Source organism: Centrocercus urophasianus, unplaced genomic scaffold, assembly GCF_019232065.1.
Source record: "Centrocercus urophasianus isolate 14NV4802_14NV808 unplaced genomic scaffold, USGS_Curo_1.0 seq_2, whole genome shotgun sequence".
NCBI lineage: Eukaryota > Metazoa > Chordata > Aves > Galliformes > Phasianidae > Centrocercus > Centrocercus urophasianus.
The window spans coordinates 6,618,642-6,641,116 of record NW_024884755.1 but is presented as its reverse complement, the minus strand read 5'-3'; the positions used below and the strand labels follow the sequence as shown (position 1 = coordinate 6,641,116).

At 40.6% G+C, this 22,475-nt stretch overlaps 1 protein-coding gene across 1 annotated transcript in view; it reads right to left on the bottom strand.

The window, feature by feature from the left end:
• Nucleotides 1-19,425: 19,425 nt before the first annotated feature.
• Nucleotides 19,426-22,475, bottom strand: part of ZNF536 (zinc finger protein 536) — a 227,223-nt gene continuing 224,173 nt past the window's right edge. Inside the window, exon 6 of the mRNA XM_042821848.1 lies at nt 19,426-19,658. Within this exon, the coding sequence (XP_042677782.1) occupies nt 19,426-19,658 (233 nt within the window). The remainder of the gene's footprint in view (nt 19,659-22,475) is intronic.

The following is a 22,475-nucleotide window of genomic DNA, read 5'->3' as shown; positions in this document are numbered from 1 at the left end:
TCATTTGGAGGGGCAGTCTATCACACTGCGTGCTGATATGGTCAGACCTTTTTTTGCTGTCTCGCATCTTTACCTTGTTTCTGAAAGGCTGGCACGTAAAGAAGGGATCCTTTATTTATAGGTACCCATGAAACATCTCTTTAAATAAAGTAGGAATGATTTTCAGTATTCCAGTAAATATGGCATTGATTTTAAAATTGCTCTCTCTTCTTATCAGACATTGCAGGTCTTCACCAAGAGAACATTCCCTTCCTCCTTGCTCTTGAGATTGCTAGCCAGGTTCATTTTGTGCTGGTGTTTGTTTATTTTTTGACGAGCAGCACTGTTGACTTTTGGAGCAAATTACCTGATTGACTTAATCCTTGCTGGGCATCACTAAAAAGAGCTTTCAGTTGATGTTCTGCATCTCTGGACCATATGGAACAGAGCTCAAGTTGCTCCTTTTTTTTGTTTTTCTTTCTACCTTTTAATCATGTAACTCCTTACTGAATTCAGAAGATAAGATCTGATGGCATTTAATCTGCCAATCACTTGATCAGCTACAGTGTATGATATGGTACACATAGCATGAAACATTACATAACAAGCCTTAGTGTAACTGCCCTACTACAGTCATAGAGCACAGATCCTTAATATTAAAGCATCTCAGTAAAACATAGAATGAGATATAGATGTAAATAAACCTAAGGAGAATATTCATTTTTTTATTGTGAATCATGTACTGTTACTTCTTATGTGCAGCATATATATACGTGCAATCTAAAACATCAAATGCTTAAGAAAGTCTTTCCTTGAGACAAAGCACGTTGTTTGCACACCACAGTCAGGAATACTTCTAGCTCAATGAGATCATAGCCAGAACTGACTTACCTAGTTATTACCGGACTGCTTTCCAAACCCCATTTAATTTGTGTTCTATTATTTACCTGTGTTTAAAAGGAATACCTATAGGTAACTAGGTAGAATTAAGTGTTTCTTCTTAATCAAGCACATAATACATTAATCATATTAAAATGTCAGCAGCAGAACTACTCTTACTGAACATAACTGTTTTGTTCAGTATACCTGAATTTTGATTCCCTCTATCCAGTACCCTTTGCCTGATATCTTACTGGAGATGAAGATATTCCTTTCAAAGTGAAAGCATTCCTTATGATATGGCATTTTTGCACAGAGGCCATAATCTGCCTGCAAGATCTATACCAGTAAACTTCTGCAGCCATCTGACTTTAGCCTGAGTTATACCCAATCACTTACTTATCAAGGAAATAGTTGAGAAATTACTATTATTTATTGATATTTGAAAAAGAAAAGTAAAAAGATGAATGAGTTGTGGGGAAAAGTTTTTTACAGGTTTTCTTCTTTAGGCTTTCTCAGGATGTGTTTCAAAATAGCTGAATAACCCAATATATCAGACCCTATTTGAGCATCTGATTTCAGCACATCCTCATTTTCTTCCAACTAACCATGGTTAGATTAGCAATGTTTACCTAGAAAGACACTAATAAACAGCTAAGAAAGATCAATTGCAGAACTGCAGTAGTGTGTTATCCATGGGACACCTTGCTGCCAAGATCATCATTCAAGATCATTTTTATGCCATAGCAAGTGCACATGTGGAGATCAAATAACTGTTTCTGGAAGTTGTCTAGCTTTCCCAGCATTTTCAGAGATGCAATGATATATTTGGTATTTAGAAATTTAACGCACACTTATTTAAACTTAATGTTAAGGCAAACAACTACCTGAGTTGGAAAGGAACATCGTTGTTTGAGGAGCTGGTAGTTACTGTGACAACAGAGCAGAAAAGAGCTCCCTGAAAAGACTCTGCATTTGGTACAACAGGTATGCTTTACCATAGGCTGAGGCTGCACGTTAAAGCTGGAAGACAAAAGCTATCATCAGAATGAAGGATGGCTCCCAGAGAAATCCTAATTGAAATTCTATATCCAAAAGCAGATGTAGGAACTTCTCCATGAAGTTCACCCTCACAGTTCTGCTGTCTTTCAGAGTACAGCAAACTGCAACCTATTGAGAGCTATGAACACTTCTACGGTGATTTCAATAGATCCAGAATTTAAAGAGACTCAGATGCAGCTGAACTCTGCGCCGGGTAGGAAACCTCAGCAGAGAAAGAAGGACAAAGCAAACTCTGTTGTGCAGATACTTTAATCAGAGCTGAGCACATTGAGCCAGCCTCATAGACAAAGGGCAGACAGAAAGGAAGCCCTGAAGAGCAGGAGCCGTCCCTTCATGCAGCAGGCATTCGGGGGCAAAGGAGTAGGCAGGGCAAGACCAACCTTCCTGCGTTTAGCATACTGAATAATCCCAAAGAAAAAGCCTCAGCAAGACATTCTCACCATTGTGATATCTGCCTTTTGGTGTCAGCAGTCAGAGGGCCAGGAAGTAGTCTAACACAATTCACATAGCTGCACAATTTTCCTCTAGCATGACTGAATAAATACCATTAAATTACACATTTTTTACAGTTCTTCTCCATAAAAAGTAAGATAGCATGTGGTTAAAACAGTACTGTATGAGTAAGATCTTTTTCCTTGTCAATTTACATTATAAAAACATCTCATGCATATAAAAAGTGGGGGCTGCACCAGTGGAATTATATACAGTAGTGTGTATTTCTATATACACAGGTTAGTACATATTTACATGTACAATGCACACAGGATTATGCTGGGGCCAAATACTAAAAGAAAACATGCGGTAAATGGTTGCTTTAATAAGTCCTGTTCCATTGAAAGGAAATAAAACCTGAGTATTAATGAGATATAATTATATATTTAAAATCTTTTCCCTTGTGCAGTATACAGAATTAATGCCAGTAAACTCACAAACTGCAACATTCTACTCCATTACATCTGCAATGATTAGAGATAGTTTGAACATCTGGCATATAATCTGTGATAGAAAACAGCATTCTGCACTTTAATGGACGTCTGGAGGCTACACATATCTGATTTTATTTCTTTGTGTTAACTCTTTCGTGGGAAGAAGAGGAGATCCAGTACTTGAGCACCTTCTTTCTGTCTTTTGATGAAGTTGCATGTAGCACTGATATTTAGCTTCTCTCTCAGGCTACTTTTGTTTTTAATATCCAAGCTAAAAAACAGATTTCTGAGAGGGTAGTTATAATACAGATAATTGAGCAGCATCAATATTAACGTGCTAAAATCTAAGAAATTCATCCAAGGTGAACAACAATTTCTTCATTTTCAGTGACTTAAGAATGCTAAAATGAAGCAGCACTCACAGTTACTTCATTATTTCAAAGCCTGTCCCAATATCCTCCCTTAATTTGGTTTTCTTTCATAGCCTCGTACATGATAAACTAGGGTTACCAATATTTGTACATTTTTGATGTATCTTAAGTATACGTATGTAGGAGCTCCTTTGACTGGCACTGACTTTCATTGAAAAAATTAGATTATTTCAGCTTTTGCAGGGTGTGTTTTGCCCCAAGCTAAACAAGAAGGTTTAGCCCTACTGCATTCTGCAGGGAAAAGAGAGATACTGACTTGAAAGGCGAATGAGACTGACAGTGTTATCTTTTGCCTTACTTACTGAAATATTAGCTAATACCAACACCTAAGGAGACCTTGAAATTGGATTCTGAGTAGTAATTAAGACAGGTTGAAGAGTACTATCAAAAGAGGTCCGTGTCACTGCCGAAAGGATTCCGTATTTAGATCACCCTGACAAGTGCTCTATAGGAGCATTTAGGTATGGGAAAGAGTATCTATTGCAAGAAAATACTAGTGTTAAATAGAGTTTTGTAATCTAAGAACATACATGTCATGGGTTTACTCAGCTGCTAGGGGGTAATGAAAGCCATAGCTATGAGCAACTCCTGTTGAGTACTGGCAATTAGCTTAAATGTGGGTGCAATAAGCAGCCTTTGAGTCCTAAGGACCTTGATGTGTAGGTTCACAAGGGCATCGGGAAGTTCTGGCGGCGGCACTGCCACACACACATTTGCAACACGCACCCGCTACGTACACGAGAGAACAAGAAAGCCCAAAGATGATCATTTAATGCTAGAACAAAATATGAGGCATATGTAATACATAACAAGATCGAATTGATACTTGTAATAGCTGGACAGTAGAAAACTTGCAGCCTACGGAAAAAAGAACACTTCTCATTTGTAAACCAGATTGAATCCATTTCAACAAAGATTAGGAAAAATTGGCCTAATTATAGATTATGATCTAATACAATTTGGCCATATTTAATGGAAGTGAGAAGCAGAAAGTTGTATGTTACTTCCAGTTCCAATATGTGAACTAATGAATCAGCAATTTCTCATGTGGTAGAAGATCCAGCCCTTATGTATTTGTCACTTCGAAAAAGGCATTAGATTCCACAGCTGCAGAACTCTGAAGAATAACTTGAAATTACTTTTTCTTGAGGAATCACCTGCCCAAGTCTAATAAAACCTAGGAAAGTGTCTGGAAATAGGCCAACCATGTTTTTAGCAGAGTACCAACACTGTCTTTGATTTATGCAAAATTTCTGTCAATATCATCAGATGTGAAGATAGCTCTGTAGCCAAAGGGCTCAATCCTGCTCCAGCTTCAATCAATACAACTCACTGGAAAGACAGGCTGGTTTAGACCCCAAAGGAGAATGTTTCCCTTTTGATGCTAGTTTAGTGAACGTCCAGAGGCACTATCAGAACAAGCAGCATATTTAACCTGGATTTGCTTGATCTCTCCTACCTAGAATTGTAAAGAGAGATCTTAGCAGATCTAATTCATTGGATTTATCTATGAACTGAATTCTTAAGCTCCAGGAAAAGATGGGCTTGGGAGATCCATGTGATTTCACCCTTAGCAACTACAGCCTTTGAATAATTTGTTTGTAAGTCATTCAGCACAGAAAAAATAAATGATTAAATTAATCTTTCACAGATCGGATGATACCATACACAGAAATTCATGTTAGTGAGAAAGGAAACATAGGAAAAAAAGAACTGAAACCGTTGGCAAAGCACTTAGATGAAAGAAGAGATATTTTAGCTAGCAATGTGCAAAGTGAATTTTAGCTCACCCATGCTTCAGTTGAGCTGCAGCTTTTACAAGCATCAATGGTCCAGCTCTCCTCTGCTCCATTCCCAGACGGTGCTCATGGACAATGCAGGCTTGAGGCACCCAGTGGGTTGTTTTCTCCTGCCAAAAAAGGGAGACAGAATTCCCATTAAAAACTCCACTTAGAGTAAGTCAGCTTCTTCTTTACCACGTGCCTCAAGCTTTCACCTACTGAAAAGCACATTTGGTCTTAGAAGTCTTTCTTCATGTCCAGCGTCAAGAGCAGTTATGATGGCCTTACAACACAAGGGAAGAATACAAAAAAACAGAAAACGGAAGAACAGAGGCAAACAGGAAGAGTCAGAAGCAGCTGAACAAATATAAGGGCTGAAATGTGAGAAGATTAACAACTCTGGTCCTTAGAATGGGAAAGAATATCAAAGAATTTAAAGTATACAAAGTAGTTCTCCAAAATCTGAGGTTGATGAACCTGCAAGGTTTGCAATGTGAATCAAGAAGCCCACAACTTTGTAGCTTAATAAGCAAGGAAATGAAGTCAGAACAACACATAGCACTAATAAGCATTTATATTACCATAAAACTGCAGTTCAACAACTAACTAGCAAAGATGAAAAAGTATCTTCTGCAGAGGGAAGTCCAGGACACAGTGAGAGTCCTATGGCTATCTCAACTCGTGCTATAGAAGCATTTTGTTGCACACCTTTGAGGAGCTTTTGGGTTTACGGTAGAAACCGAATTCACACAGAATCACAGAATCACCCGGGTTGGAAGGGACCTCAAGGATCATGTAGTTCCAACCCCCCTGCCTAGCAGGGCCACCAAACACACACATTCAGATCAGGTTGCCCAGGACCCCGTCCAACCTGGCCTTGAACACGTCCAAGGACGGGGCATCCACAACCTCCCTGGGCAGCCCATTCCAGGGCCTAACCACTCTCCTTGTAAAGAACTTCCCCCTAACATCCAACCTAAATCTTCCCTCCTTCAACTTGGATCCATTTCCCCTAGTCCTGCTGTTGTCAGCCCTTTTGAAGAGTTTACTCCCCTCCTGGGTGTAGGTTCCCTTCAGGTATTGATAGGCTGCAATGAGGTCACCCCGCAGCTTCTCTTCTCCAGGCTGAACAAGCCCAACTCCCTCAGCCTGTCCTCATAGGGGAGGTGCTCCAGCCCCCTGATCATCTTAGTCGCCCTCCTCTGGACCCTTTCCAAAATCTCTATGTCTTTCATGCCAGTGGCTCCAAATATAGATAGAAAATTAAGTTGAAAAGCTTTTTCTCACATAATTCCACCAAGAGTTTTGGAACAACAAACCAATTACTTTTCCCACAAATTCTGCAGGCCTTTAAAGATGTAATAACTCTTAGTACTTGGGCTCCAAAGGGAATAGCTCACAACACAAGGCAGAATGCTACAGGGCAATGCCAACACCAAAGACTGTTGCGGGTATTTCTGCTTTATTGTGCCCCAAGTCAGAAGACCCCCTGGAATTGAGGTGATCTTTATAGGAGCAGTAGCTTTCCAGAGAATGGTAGGTCAGAAAACTCTTCAGGCTGGGAAAACATAAAGAGAAGATGCAAAAGACACTTTCTAATTTTCTGTTGCAACAAACTTTAGTATCCACATATTTTGGAGGAAGCGTGCTGAGTACACTCTGTCCTTGTAAGTCACAGATGTCTTTTTGCTCTCTCCAAATAAATGCTGCCAGATACTGGGGTTCAGATGCCCCCATAGTCTTAATCTACTTAAACCTCAAGTTAGAGTCCTGCTGGTGTTTTAAGATGTTGCTCTCTTATTGTTAAAGGAACACTTTACTTGCTGTCAATATACCCTAAAGGATCAAAAAGCTAGAGGAGAGTTCCTTTCTATCCTTTCAGAAAATCTTACACTTCCCTGACAAGTTTTACAGGTGTTTCTTGTTGGAACTAGAAGCTCCCCACCACAGGGACAAACCCCAGCACACTCATGCTGAGAAGCACCTCACTTTGCCTCCCACTGCCCATCCTCAGTTCCCTTCCCCCACCTATGCTTCCATCCACCCTGATGAGGAAAAGTTTTAACTTCTCCCTGCTGAGAAGTAACACCTTGCCCAATTCCATCACTGCCACAAACTGCACACAGCACAAAGCCCAGCAGTGCTCCCACCATGGCTTTGCAGGGTGACCTCTTCCATTTCTTCTGCCAGAGCTAACAGGGCACCCAGCTAGCCAGATTACTGGGTATAGAATCATAGACTGGATTGGGTTGGAAGGGACCTTGAAGATCGTCTTGTTCCAACCTCCCTGCTATAGGCAGGGATGCCTCTCTCTAGATCAGGTTGCTCAAAGCCCCATCCGGTATGGCCTTGAACAAATGATGAGTCCCTGTGCACACTAGGAAACGTTAAGGAGTTACAGTGCAGAAAATCCCCGAAACCAAATGGGGTTGTAGATACGCTTCTGTCTCAGAAAGGAATTTTGGTTTTTGTTAATTAATATATCAGAAGAAACCAGTGAAGAAACATGCCTTGTTATCTGGCTTCCTAGATGGTAGAGTTTGGTTCATTAGCCTTAAAGCATATCGAGTGGATAGCACTATTTATTCCATATAGAATAATGATCTGCTTTGGAGGAATACAGCATTGCACACGCAGGAATGATTTCAACCATTATTCACAGCTTAAACACACACTAACCTGTATAAGTGAGAGGTACAGATATGAAAGGATTCAAAAAAAGGAGGCCCTGTAAAGAGAAGATACCCGTACCCCGGAGCCACTGCAGAGCTGCCTGTTCATTAATTACCCATTAGTTTCAAGTCACACTATGCAGATTCAAAGTCTTTAAACATGGCTAAAGAGCAAAAAAGTAAAATGAAAGCTAAGCATGCTCAGCTCCTCTTTTGAGGCCTGTAACCTTAGATTTGGAGGTTTCTGTCTAGCTGGAAAACAAGCCATTGTACTGATATTTAAATATACATGCACTGCATTACTTCAGAGCCACATGGTAACAGACAGATATCCTCACTGGCACTTTAACAGCCCCTTCAGAAATACCACGATTTTAATCTTACAAGTCTGCAAGAGCAATATCTCTGCAGTGTTCAACCTATATTGTTCACAATAAAGTTACAAAAAAGATGCCTTAAACATGCAGTAGCTGTGTCTGAAAATTAAATATATCAGTCATTAATTTTTCCCCAAAATTACTAAAATGCAACGGTCCACATTAAAGACTAACTGTTTGTAAAATTGGATTTTTAAAGATGAAGTCTATTTTAAACTCTGGTGGGTCAAAAGAAGCATTGAACAGCTCTGCAGCAAGATAAATGCCACTTAGCTAATGCACATCACTGAAAAGTGGATTTATGCCGCTCAGACCAGATATCGCAGCGTAAAGGAGTGGAGATATCCCATTAAACCCCACAACGCACAAGGCACTGGGGACGCCAAGCTGTAGGCAACCAGGCATCGATCCCCGGCAGGTGCCATGGGGACTCCTGCTACAGCCCTGCCCCATGGCAACTCAGCCCCAGCAAGCTCGGTGCCACCCCTGCAGATTAGAGCAGGAGCGTGCACAGGCCGCTGCCACCACCTCCTCCTCCTTTTTTAGGATACGTAAAGCAAGGCTTAAGACTGGAAGCTATTTCCTGAAGGGTCACGTTGAAACTCCGTTACGTGAACACAGCGGTGCTCCCACCCTGACTGTCCAACCAGCTTCTGAGAGGCTCTACCACACCACGCTCCTCCTCGCGCTGAGGAGCCGCGTCAGCTGCTGAGCACCTAATGTGAACTGATGTGGCAGTTTCAATTCAATTGCTACCGTGCAAGTAACACTACAGCAAAAGTCACCGCCGTGACTGGCATTAGCGCGAACCGTTATTGTCATTGCTCACGCAGGGACACGGAGGTGCGCGTTCCTTGTCATCTCCGCAGCTCAGGAGGGGAGAGCTGAGGCTCGCGCTCCGCGGCGGCCTGTCACAGCCGCTAACCAGAGGCTGGCACACGCTGTCCCCACCACAAAGTGCGGGAGAGTACTTCAGGACAGCGAGCACGCTCCCCATCACTGCTGCTGGAACTTCCAACGCTACTTAAATAGGAAGGCTACAGCTGAAGCGTCTCTAGAAAAGGAGCTCTACCAAGTTACTCGTGCTCCAGGGGAGGAGGAAGGTTGCTTTCCTTCTCTTTAAATCATTACCAGGGCAAGGATGGCACAACACTGCAGTTGCTTCCTGCATTATAACTCATTGGGCAGCCCTTAACTGATGACAGCTTGTAGGTTTTGTGAAAGCGAGCAGCGGTGGCCAGCAGCTGCAGGGCCCAGGCGGGGAGCCACGCTCACCGCAGCCTGAGCAGAGCAGGTGAGGAGCACCCTGCCCTGCAGCAGGCAGCAAGGCTGGGACCCCGCTGGTGCCTGGGGGCTTCTATCCCGAAGGCTCCCGGCATGCTCCCTGTTGCATCCAGTCTAATTTTAAGTCATTGGAGTGACTGCACATCCATCAGTTCTCCTGGGAGCTTATTAAAGAGTTTAGAGCTGCATACACTGGGGAAGTCTGCCTTTACTCCATTTTATCTTATTGCTCCTAGATTCTTTCAAATCATCCTTCCTCTCTGTTCCCTTTTGGTTTTTAGGCACTAACCAGCAATGCCAACAAAACTCTTGCTGCACCAGTGCTCCCTCCACCAAGGAGCTCAGCTGGAAGCAGCCCCATGCTTCCACACCCAGAGCACATACCTGCAGCCTCACAGCTCCCTGCAAGCTGCTGCTGCCAGGCCTCACCCTTTTGTAGCTGGGGCAGGGTATTGCCTACACCTGGGCTTGGGCACAGCTGGAGCACTTCGTGCATGCATCCCAGCCATGCTGGCTTTGTGCCCTCTTCTGAATTACAGATGTGGGACTTGGGTTTTGCCCTTCCTGAGAGAAAGGAAGAAAATGGCATTTACTATGTGTTTCCTCAATGCTTGTTCATCAGGACCCCAAAATGCACACAACTCCTGGCCCCAGGGCTGCGCCCTTACCACTGCCCCAACCCCTCGACTTCAACTCTTTCACCTTCCTCTCTACCTCTCCTTGTCTAATTATGGAGTATGTTTGCCTTCAGACCTGAATTTGTGTTACTTCAAGTTGAATCTTTTATTCTTACCCATTATATTCCTCTGTTATTTCTGTCCTCAGTGATGTTTGGAATAGCTACTAATGTACTGTCATTTGCAAATGTAATTAGTGTGTTTACTTCTTTCTTTCTTTAGCTCATTAATAAAGATGTTAAATAAAAATATGCCTTCCTCTGCTAACAACATCCTCAAAATAGTTAGGAAGATGGGATCCTAAGGTAATAAAGAACTATATTATTGGACAAGACTTTTCCTTGCATCTTTCAGCATTTGCCATGCTCATTATGGGCAATTAAAGCATAGAACAACATTATAGCTTCACACCCAAAATAACTTTCCTCCCTGTTCTGTGTTTGCATGTATAGGATATGGGATATACATACATGGAAGGGAAGACTAGACATCAGCTGGCAGCTCATTACAGCTGAAGTAGCAGGGTTTTCTCTGTTCTGGATGCAGCAAAGTGTAGCCATTTGTTCACCTTTTTATGTACGTTATCCCTTTTTTTCAGCAGAGGATGGGAGCATGACTGCTTTTAAAACTTTTCTTACTGTGATCACTGTGGCTGTGTCCTGGCACAGCAGCTTGTGTGTTTATTATATGACCATAATTCAGCATATTGGCTGTATCTGCTAATGCATCCAGCATTTCCCAGGACTCGCTCAGTGTCCTTGTTCCTTTGATCTTGACAGGGCTGGGAATGCTCAGCAGTTTGTGACACCAGCTCGCTGTTGGGACAAAAGGATGTGAGCTTCTTTTCACCTTCAGGAGGATGAGCTGAAATTAACTCATTGCTCTAGTGGGTTGGTGTGAAATGAAATAATACTGTTTTCCCTTAATTTTCTGCCATAGAGACCACAACGAAAAATCAAATGATTACAGAAACTAAAAATGAAGGAAAACAAGGGAGAGAGATCCAAGGATACACAGGTTATCAAATTAATCTCACGTCTTCAACTCATGCTTATCTATTTAAATGGAATTTATATAATACAATTATTTAAGGGAGATCTTTTTCTCCAGGAACCTTCTGAGATTAAGGGGTGTATGTGAAGAGAAGTTGTCTTTTTTCTTTGTAATGTATGAAGACAAGATCTCTGGATGCGCGTTTGGATAATCATAAATTAATTGTAATGTAAACTTTCACAACATGTTCAGAGCATGTTGAGATTTTGTTTGATTTTGAATTGCTCCAAAATGACATCTAATTATATACTAGTGATTAACACGTTGGTTGCTACTATGAAATAGCAACTGAGCAAACATTACAATTCAGCATTCAAATTTAATATGGGTTGGATTTGTTGGATTTTTAGCTTTATTTTTAATGCACAGAGGAAACTTGGTGGTAAATTCAAACTCTCAGACAGGCACTGCGACTATTTTTCCTCATTTGAGAAAATTAGTGCTCACATCACCACACAAAGGAAGGGAAAGATGATCTTGATGCTCCTTTTCTCTTCTCCTTCTTTCTTCTCTTGCCTTCCCACTACCAGAACCCAGCCCAGTGGGGTCCTGCCATACAAGTGAGGGTCCAGGATCCTGCCCGGGCTCAGCTCTCTGTGGGGCAGGAGGGAGATGACTGCATCACTGTGTCGTGGGCCAGCAGCACTCCTTCCTGCAGAGGGGACCAGTGGGGACCACAAGCAGCCACACAGGAACCTGCTTCAAACCCTGCCCATGCAAGCTCCATCCTAAATTCCACTCAGAGCCCAGAGGTTTGCCCTCTCCTTAGGGTAACATACCTCTCCTTTGACCTAACAGTCTGTCCAAAAGGGGTGGCCGGTCTTTTGGTGTCCCATGTGGACACAGCACATCTTTGGGTTCCATCACTTCCAAGGAGAGCTCAAGGCACAAGCAGCCTCCTGACCTCACCTCAAGAGCTGGATTCTCCTCTCATTTTGTCAGACAAATATTTTCAGGGTCAAGAATCTCCTTGCATTATTTCAAACATTATTCTTTATGGCTTAATTGCAAATGAATGAGAGTGCTCAGCTGACTCTTGCTCACATGAAGTTTATTGAAACCTCTGGTGTGAGATGAAAATGAACGCACAGCCATGAGGCTGTGGGAAGGTGAACAGATTTTCCACTACAGCAAATGCCATTGAGCACTAATAGGATACTCAGATCATGGCTCTGCTGCTGAGTATCAAAAGTGTTTTTCATTAAAATCGTTCATGGAAAGAGCCAACAGTTATGATACTAAGGTGGTTCTCCTATAAATCAAGAGTATTTGAAGGCTTCAACTTACTGGAAGCATAGGGTGGATCAATGGGTTTGGAAAAAAAGGAACAAGCCTCCATACTTTCATGCTTTCAAAGTATGAAACTTTTGCTTACTGCATGGTGAGCTGGATTTAGTTACACCACCACCAGCAGGAAGGTTTGAGAGGAAGAACAAAAATGGTGATTGGTGCATAGAAATGAATGTGTTATCTTCACAGGGGAAATACAGACTGCTTTGGCAAAAGCAATACAAATACTGCTTGATCATGAAAAGCTTTGGAGATACTGACATTTTTAACTGCAGACTTTTGTATAGGAAATGGCCCGTTGTGTTCACTGGGAGTGGGCAGACCCTTAACAAATGTTGGTCCCATTCTCTTGGGGTGGCAGCTTCCATGAGCAGCACACCAAGGATTAGCACTAATCAGGAGAAGCAACTCCCTCATGAAATCCGATGTCCTGTAGTCAAAGATGCGGTGAGAGATTTTTAACAAGAGATATTTTCTCTGTTGGGATTAATGGCTCCATCATTCTGTTACATCTATTAATACTTGTGTTTCACTTACTTGCGCATCAACTTCTTTCTAACAGAAAACAATTGGGAAAACAACCCCCCCCCCAAGAATTAAATATAAATATTTATATAGAAAGGAAGAACAGTGGCACAACCTGGAGAGAAATCATATTTTCTGTGCAGTGGTATCTCATGCCACATTAAGGACACATCTTCTCCACAAACTCCCTCTTTCAAAGAGAGATTTTCCTTTTCTCTACTTTCATTAATGTTAGTTCTGACTCACCGTTGTGTTGTTTCAACTTTACACAGCTGGAATTTCAGGAGCCACAGTGATTCATTACATCCAGCGGCTCAAATTTTCAACTCCTCCATCCAAGTTTGTGTTCATCGGTAAACAGCTGATCTTCAGAAATGATGAGTATCCACTATTGGCTTCTTTACAGTGTTAAAAATCAAATACATTAAAACAAAAATGGTTCGTAATATGGATGTGCTTGTGTATATACATACACAATTATTCTATATATAAATATACATATCAATTTCAGTCCTGAGGAAGTAAAAGCATTCTAGTGATTTATAAGGATCAGTGAGTTTTTTTAAGATCTGTTTAATCGTCAGCCTCAGGTATGGGGATTTAACTTAGCTACTGCTTCTGTTTGCACATGAGACAAAGCTTGCAGTGGCTATGTCTATATGAGCAACTATGGCTATGTCTATGCAAGGAACTGATGACTAATAAAGAGAAGCCCTTGTTTTCAGCCTTCATCACGGTTTGAGAACCTGCATATCAAGAATTAATGACTTTGAGCACAGAGTGTAATCTTCATTGATTTCTTCACAATATCAGCAAGTTGATTTTATCAAAAATGTCTGCAACTCGACACAACCTGACGTTACTGTGAGTCATCAGAACTCTGAGAAAAGCATAAATAATTAACCCCCAAAGGGGATGTTTGCACCTAGGAGAAAAATGAAAAGATTTCTCAGTCTTTCACACTGTAGGGGCAGATGCTCCCCTGCATGATCACATGGACAGTGTTTGATTTACAGCAGTGATGGAAAGCCCCTTGGCTTGGCCATGCTGGGAATTTTGCTCTCTGCCCACTCTCTGCATTCTTCCACATGGCTCTGCAGAGCAGTGATATAATTTCTGGTCATAAATAAACAAAAAACAGAGAATTTGATGAACAATTTGTGTCCACATACATTCCCTTTCTTTGCACCACTGCAATGCATGATATTTTATCTTCAGACTTAGTTTGCATTTCCCATCCTCTTGGTTGCTAGCAATATGGTAAAACCTTTAAAATATTAAGAAAATAGCATCTGCTGCTTCTTTGCTTTAAATACAGTGTTCAGTCTTTGTAAGTGTTACTTCACACAATAAATGAATAGCTTGCCCACCAGGTAAACTACATTTTGTTGCTGGCCATATCTGTCTTTACACAACATGTAGTACACGGGCATAAATAACAGGGTGTGTTATATAAATAATTACATGTATGAAAGGCTGTAAAATACTGAAGATATATTCGTACTTTTACTTGCGCGAACAGTTTAAAAATGATTGCTTTGTTCAGCGTGTGGTTTTTATGTGTTGAATGGGGTACACACAGAAAACGTTTTCCAAAGTTTTTTTTTTCCCTTTCCTCCAGGTCACACTGGCGTTATAGTTAGCAAATTGATAAGGTTCCACAGTTAAGCTTTATTACTTGTGACATGAGCCTATGACACTTTATAAAAAGAAGTAATCCAGAACAATCTCTAGGTAATTAACACCTAGATAAACAAACATAAATTTCTATATTGCATTTATTTGGACTACCACTCAAATATGCGTGAACCATGCTTTTTTAATTAAAAGATAAATCTACGTGACACTTAGCCTCAAACTTAATTATTCAGCATAGTATAATAAAAAATAGAGCCCATTAAATGTGTCTTGCTCTGTATTTCTGTATTAACAGCAAAACAGTTCACTCTGGGATCATTTAAATTTTCTTCTTCCTCTTTTCCTGCAATTTCCCTGTTCACTGAGACCTTTTCAATATAAAAAAAAATTAAAAAAGAATAAAAGCCAGCACCAATAGGTGAAGAGATGCAGAACTCCTCTCTGTCCTCCTATGGCTTGGGGCTGGGCCACATTTTCAATATTATGTCACAGTTGTACTTTCTCTCCAACCTTCCCCATGGAAACGCGATTCCCTGTTGGTGGATCACACCAAGTGGTGATATCAAGAAATGAAAACCACAATACTTACACATAATTTCCCTTGGATCGTGCTTACAACACACAAGGTGAGAGTTTCATAATACTCTTTTGCAATACAGATAGGGGGAATATTCTGTTTCCAAATTGCCATAGACAGAGGGCTTACAGTCTTTATAAAAGTTTCAACAAACTCAAAGCTGAGAGCAGCTTTCTGACCTTGTGTGGAAAGATCTTTCTCAAGGCATCCACCATTGGCATTCGGACAGCTGCCAGCCAGCTGTCTTTGAAGAAAAATCTTCACAAACAGACTCTTGGGAGATAGCTGCATTTCTCTCTCAAACTTTGGTGGTCAACGCCGTGTTTCATGGAGCAGGAAGGATCGTGCACCACTCAGTGCTCGGAGCACATTTTTACGCACTTAATTTGTGCTCAAGAAGAGTGGTTCCCACTAAGAGAGGGAATGAAAGACAAACTTTGCAAAATATAAAAATTGTTGGTTAACCTCCTAGATTTTGACTAATATCCTGTGCACCACAGATTTAATTCTCTGCAGATGGTGGGACCCTGTGATATTTGCCCTGGAGATGAGGGAATTTGTTACCAGCTCCATAACGATCCCCACACACACGCATTCCACAAATCCACAGCTAACATCAACTCCTACTGCAGATCTAAGCAACTGCATAGCTGAATTTCCACGATCCTACTCTTTGAATTTTAGCAGTTGTATATAGTTTTGTGTATTTTTCTACTAGAGCATTCAAGTTGCAGCATAACATTATCATTGTGGGTAGGACTCGCTTCATCTACTTCCAAAATTTCAATTTTGTCAGTGTGTTTTGCTTCCCAGTTTTTGTCTGAGCCTTGTTCTTCTCTTCTCCCTGTGTTAGCTGCAGTTTCTCAGATTTGGTGCATCTTTTTTTGCGTTGTTAATCATCTTTACTTCTTCTTCTACGTTAAAAATCCTTTAATTTGATTGCTTTCAAATATGTAAATCAAGCCATGCACAAGAAGAAAAAAGATTTGTGCAGGAGAACAGGAGGGTTCTCGCACTTGGAAATTCTTTGAAGCGAAGGCAGCTTTCTTAACAAGCATCATGACAATAAACCTCACAATTTTCTAAAGCCAAATGTATGATCTATACAAACAATTTTTTTAATGTGAAAACATGACTTTATACATCATAGTGTATGATACACACTTCAAACACTTTCAAATCAAAGCTTGATAGACCCCAAGACTTCTTCTATAGTACATATGTAGTAGTATATAAAACAATTATTACTACATGCTAAAACAGATTTCCACAGTCTTTTAATTAAGCACAATATATATTATATATATATGTATATACTGTATATAGGTTTGTTCAGATTAATAGGTGGACTGAGCACATACACCCAGCATAATACACTCCAGTAATTGCCTAACAACTGTGAACTTACTGACATTAATTTTTTTTTAATCTGACAAAGCTGCAGAAAATAATGTTTTTGCTGTTCCTAATAAACATAAGCAAGTAGGAAAACTTTTTTTCAGAGGTAGAGGTTTTATTGCGTAAAACACTGGATAAAACTGTACTGCTTCAAAGACATTTTTATTCTAACAGCAGAAAGAAAACAGTCATTGCTGAAAAAACAACTTTTAATACTTCTATACCAGAATAAAGTTCTGTCAACTGATGTATTATAATAATAAATAATGACCAAGAATAAACTTTAAATACAAAGTTTTCTAATTGTTACAAGCATAGCAACAAAATCCTCTACTCTATTGATCTCAGATTTCCTCCAAGATAGAAATTTTTCTTTGTGTAGGAATGTAGACAGTATTATGACCAGTATCACAGACTACAGAAGTTACAGAGAAAAAACTTGACATGTTTAGATATGAGAAGCATGATGATATTCAGAAACTGACAATGCATCACTGCTGCTGTCACTTGTTTGTATTACAAGTTACAAATGTTCTGGAAAAAAGGTCTATGTCAGAGGGGAGAATAGGGACAGTAGCACCCGACCAAATGGAATCAACACACACATCACAAGGAACAGGAGATGTTTCCAGTGTCACAAACAGAATTATTGCCTGTCGTATCTGAAAATGCTCAGAAGACACAAAAGAATACTGAAAGAGCTCCAAAAGTGCAAGAAATGGAATGTGGGGGTGTTTGTATTTTTTTTTTCTTTTTTTTTCTTTTTTTTTTTTTTGCTAAGATACTGAAGGCGGCGCAAACACACAAAAGCAAGCGACTGACACAGTCACCAAACACAGTAGTGCAGTTAAAATCCTAAAGCTTACTACAGTCAGAAAGTTTCAATAACATTTCAATCCTTTATCTAGGATCATAGAAACAGTTGCATTAAGTTTATCAACTCGATTTAAGTAAGGCAGTGAGAACTATACTAGAAAAACAAGAAAAGCAGCTTGCTCTGTGCCAGATGGGTCCAAGTTACACAGTGACCTCATTTAAACTGAAACTTCAGTTGGATGACATCCTTTCCGACAGCATATGCAAACCGTATTCCTTATTAGCCTGAGATTTTTTTTTCCAGTCTCAGGGTAGCGCTAAGAATTTTATTTACATTGATTGCAGTTTAGTATTTTTTGTAAACTGCTTTAGGCAGAGCTGAAGTTTTAAGGCCCTGGGGTTTTACTCTGTGCTCCCAGCCTGCAAAGAAATATTGACTTTTTTTTTTTTTTTTAAAGTCTGGATGATTTAGTTTTAGAAGAAGTTAATACTTCTCTACCATCACAATAAACAGCACCAATTTTGCTTCTATCAAAGGAAGGACATTAGAAGGCTAAAATTTTATGCCATTCAGAGAATTTCAGAATAAACCTTTAGTTATTATTATTATTATTTTTTTAAGTATGTGGTTCATTATAGACTCTCAAAAGCTTCCTATGTGGCAAAGAACTTAATAAATTTGGAGCATCCAATCAGTAAAAAAGCTAAAATCTGCAAAAATATAGAACACATTTGTTTACAAAAACAAAGAGTTATCAGCTGAAACACTTTTCTTCATTAGAGACAAAGAGCAGAATGTTTGGATTCATAGCTTAAGTCAAGCTACTTTGTAAGAGCTTGCTCCAGAAGAAACTTCTGCACAATGTCTGTAACACTTATAAAAACTAATGCATGAAAATTAAGCACAACTGGGTAATCCTTCATTCAAGTGTAAAAACAGGGATTTAAAAGAAGTTTGAAAGAAAACAACATGAAAAGAACAGAAAAAGGAAAAGTATCAACCATCTACGTAATAAAATTCTGTTTCTCACCAGCACCTTCTATAGATAAGGCTGACTAGTTTCACTAAACAATATTTTCTATACGTTGTACTTCTACTTTTATAGCAACTTACTTTTCATCAACAAAGAAAAGAAAGTATAAAAGCATTTCCCTCAATACTGAAGATGATTTAAAAAAAAAAAATGGAATTACACTTCAAATCTGCAGTCACACATCGGGATGCAGATTTTTTGTTTTTCTTTAAGCATTGATTCATTTGGCTGTGTAGTGAAAAAAAAAAAAAAAAAATGAAAGAAAGAAAGAAAATGTAATATCGCAATGCTTGCCAGTACAGGTCAGTACTGACCCCAGCTTGTGGGCCGTCTAGGGTTTCTCCTATACTGCAGTTGCAACACCACTTGAATTGATTTTCTCTGCAATGACAGCTCCAGTCAGACTGGCACCATGGCAGTCTACCAACACATCTCATTACTATGCTAGGCAAATGACAGCAGCTGGTGTCATATTATAAAGGTGTTTTCAACAATGAAAACACAGCCCCTCAATCTTCAAGGCAACGCTAAATCCTTTAGACAGTATCATTTTTCTGTTAAGAGCATTATTGTTGGACAAAGACCACTTCAAAGTTTGAAACTGCCCTGCTTTTTTTTAAATAACTAACAACCTCCTTGCATTTTTAGATCACTTTATTATCCCACCTACATTGTTTGGAAGTACTTGTTGCCAGGTAACAGTTTAGCAGCCATTTTCAAGGGCTGGAAATTTATTTGGTGAGCGTGATATATATACTTAAACACACCCACGTATAGAATGCGTGTGTATGCAGATACATATTTAGTGGGCATATGACTGCGTATGTGCATGTGTGTAGATATATATATATATGCACGGGTGGGCACATATATATATATGTATATATACACCTAAACGTCGGGAGCATCCCGTGCACTACTGGGAGTTGGCACGCAATTCTTCCGCCTGGAACGCAGCCGACCGACTGCAGCCCTGGTGCCGCCGAAGCCCCGTGCAGCAGTGGGCCGTGAGGGGCCGGCTGGGCTCTACTCCAGCCCATGGCCGCCCTCCTCGGCCTGCTCGGCTGGGCCTGCTGCACGGCCCGCGACATCCTCCAGGCTCCCCGGAGCTTCCGAGTCCGCCCGAGAGCGCTTGAACCTGCGGTCCGGATACTGGCTGTTGTCAAAAGGCATGCGATGGACACAGAGGACGTGGGTCTTCAGGTTCCCCTTCTGGGAGGCACTGTACGGGCAGTATCGGCACTGGAAGGGCCGGTGACCTGCACGAATGACAAAAGGACGGTTAGATTTCTCAGTTGGTACAGTAAAACACGCTGGTGAAATGCAGTGCCTCAGAAAGCCCACCCGCTGGAGGAAATTGCTGTGTCTTTTCGGTGAGAATAAGAAACTCGTGCTTCTTGATCTTCGCCTGTTAAAAGAAACCTTGTTTTAAAAAGTCTGTGCTTCAGATCTTCCAGAAAAGTGCAGTTATTTCTCTCTCCTCACGCCCAGCCGTAAATCCATCAGCCAGTGATCCAAACTAAACTCTTGTAAATACAGTGCTATCGTGTACTAGACTGCCTTCCCTTATACTTGTTAATTATCTTTTTTATTGAAGTGCAATTCAGGGATGACAGTGTGCAGACCCTCTGTCTAATAAACATACTTTGTCTTTGGGTGGGTTTCTGAGTCAAGAACGGTATGTTTTATTTTAATCACGCAGATTACTTTTTAATGGAAAGAAATAATGGACTGCGATAACCAAGGCCTCAAACCTGCAAACATTTACTCCAGTGAGATTACTCCTGCGAGTAAAGAAACAAGAGCACAGAAGTGTTTGCTGGGCTGGGGCCCAAGGTTATCACCAGCTTTAAAATAAAATGTCTAAGCCAGATTAGAAAAGGAATGTTAATGCACAAAATCTGATAGTTGCACTTCTTATGTGTGAAATAGCAACCGGCTGCAAAACGCAGGCATGAATGAAAGATATCGCTCTTCGGTAACTCTATCGATGAGCTCTCCCATATTTTTCAGATTATTGTGACTCTGAGCCTTCATGCTGTATCTGGTTTTGGAGGTTATGTTTCAGCAATCACATTTCAACCTATGCTGGGAAGTTGTTGATGCGTTTTACTGGAACTTTATGAGCTTTGTCTCTCAAATTAACTTAAACCAGGACCATCTGAGGTCAAATGTGCTTAGCTTGCTTTAATTTGCTCAAATAAATGAATAAATAAATGTGCCAGACCATCTACATAAAGCCGGGATAAGTGAAAAACAATACCCTATCTCCAAACACAAAGAGCACATTTTCTTCTGCATCTGTGGTACTATCTAGCAGGCACAAACCAGATGTGCGCATAGCACAGGACTACACTTCCCGCTCTGTGGGAAGGAGCGGGGACCATCTCACCTCCATTTTAGGTGGGAGTTTAAAGGAAAAGAAAAGGGATGCAATGCACTGGTGCCATGCTGCTTGTACAGCAGTGGGAAAATGCTCCTACAGCCCTCCTAGTGTGGAAAACAGATGGGTTAGATTCGTGCTGCTGGTGGCACAACGGCAGGAATATCTCTAGTGAAGGAAATTCACTTGAACTAGCACTAACTATTTGTGTTGCTCAAATAACCTGCTACTTTTATCGCAAAGCAAAACCATCACTTGATGGCTGAGTCCTCCCAAACACACTGCCTGCTTCCCAGAGGGAAGAAGCATCAAGTCTTTTACATAGTCAGAAAAACCCTATGCCTCAGGACTACAGTCAAGTTTCCTTTTTTGAGGATAAAAGGCACCCTCTCCACCCTTTGCTTTTACAAATTGAAGATTGCCAAAAGGGTGACCACCCCTCAGGACATCTAACTTGCACATTTATGCATAGATCTGGGGATGGAGTTGGTTCTTTCCTGGATAAATAAAGGCATTTCCCTCAACAAATTCATAAGAATAAAAATAATGAAGTCAGCAAGTTGCTGATCTTTACAATGCTAAACTTCAGTGGAAAATTTTGTAGCAATGGAAAAAAAACCAACAAACTTCTACATAGATAATGTTACAGAAAATGGATTTGGCTTTTATAGAAAAAAAAAAAAATCAACTGGAAGATATGAGGAAATAGTCAAACGAGATTGAAAGCGTCCCTAGTGCCTTTTAGAGTCAATCCTAAAATCAATACAGAACCACAAAATGCTTGAAAAATTTAGAATATAAGTTTTGAAAACTGGAAGCACTCTCAAAACTGTCGGAGTGTGAAAAAGGTCCAGAGAAAATCTGATTTCAGACAACCTAGAAATAGTTGAAAACTCAGAAAATAAAATAAAATAAAACAAAATCATCACATTTACTCCTTTGACTGTCAGAAATTGAAATAGTCACTAGAATTCAGAACTCAGTTCCAGATTCTTTAATTCCTCCCCCTTTTTCTCCCTCTTGGATAAAGCCTCTGCCCAGGCAGAAACACCTGGGACAAAGTGGTTGAAACATTGTGTAAAAGGAAGAAGACTCGCTCTGTGAAGGACCGTAGTGTTTCTTAACTGTCTGCCACCATCACATTCACCCATACACTGCTGCATCCACACCAGCAGCACCTGTTCCATTCCAGTATTTCTTGTTTCATTTGACCATCTGATGACTGCTCCCCCTGCTAAGAACAAATAAACCGCTAAGTTGTGACTAATGGTACAGCTTGCACTTGGGTCTTGTTTACTTCATTCCTACCGATGCTATGCAAAAAGCAAAAGATATCCTGGCATTTGGACCATCTTATATGCTGGGTGTATCAAAGAAGACATATGTCCTCGATCTCTGCTCCGATCAGCAGCATGCAGGGAGCACACACACAAAGCCACGGGTACAATGTGCACAGTACCCACGCTATGAATGCCTCAGGCACCATGTAGCATGGAAAGATTTGGACTCTTCCAGGTAGAATGAGTAGTGCTCGCTAACAGCACGAGATTTCACCAAGCAGCTCTTAGTGCTTTGGCCATAAGTAGCTACCATTAAATGGCCAACACATTCCTAACTATCCCCCACAAATTTTAAACAAACAATCCACAACCATTTGACGGAGCTAGCAACCTCATATGTGCCAGAATAAAAG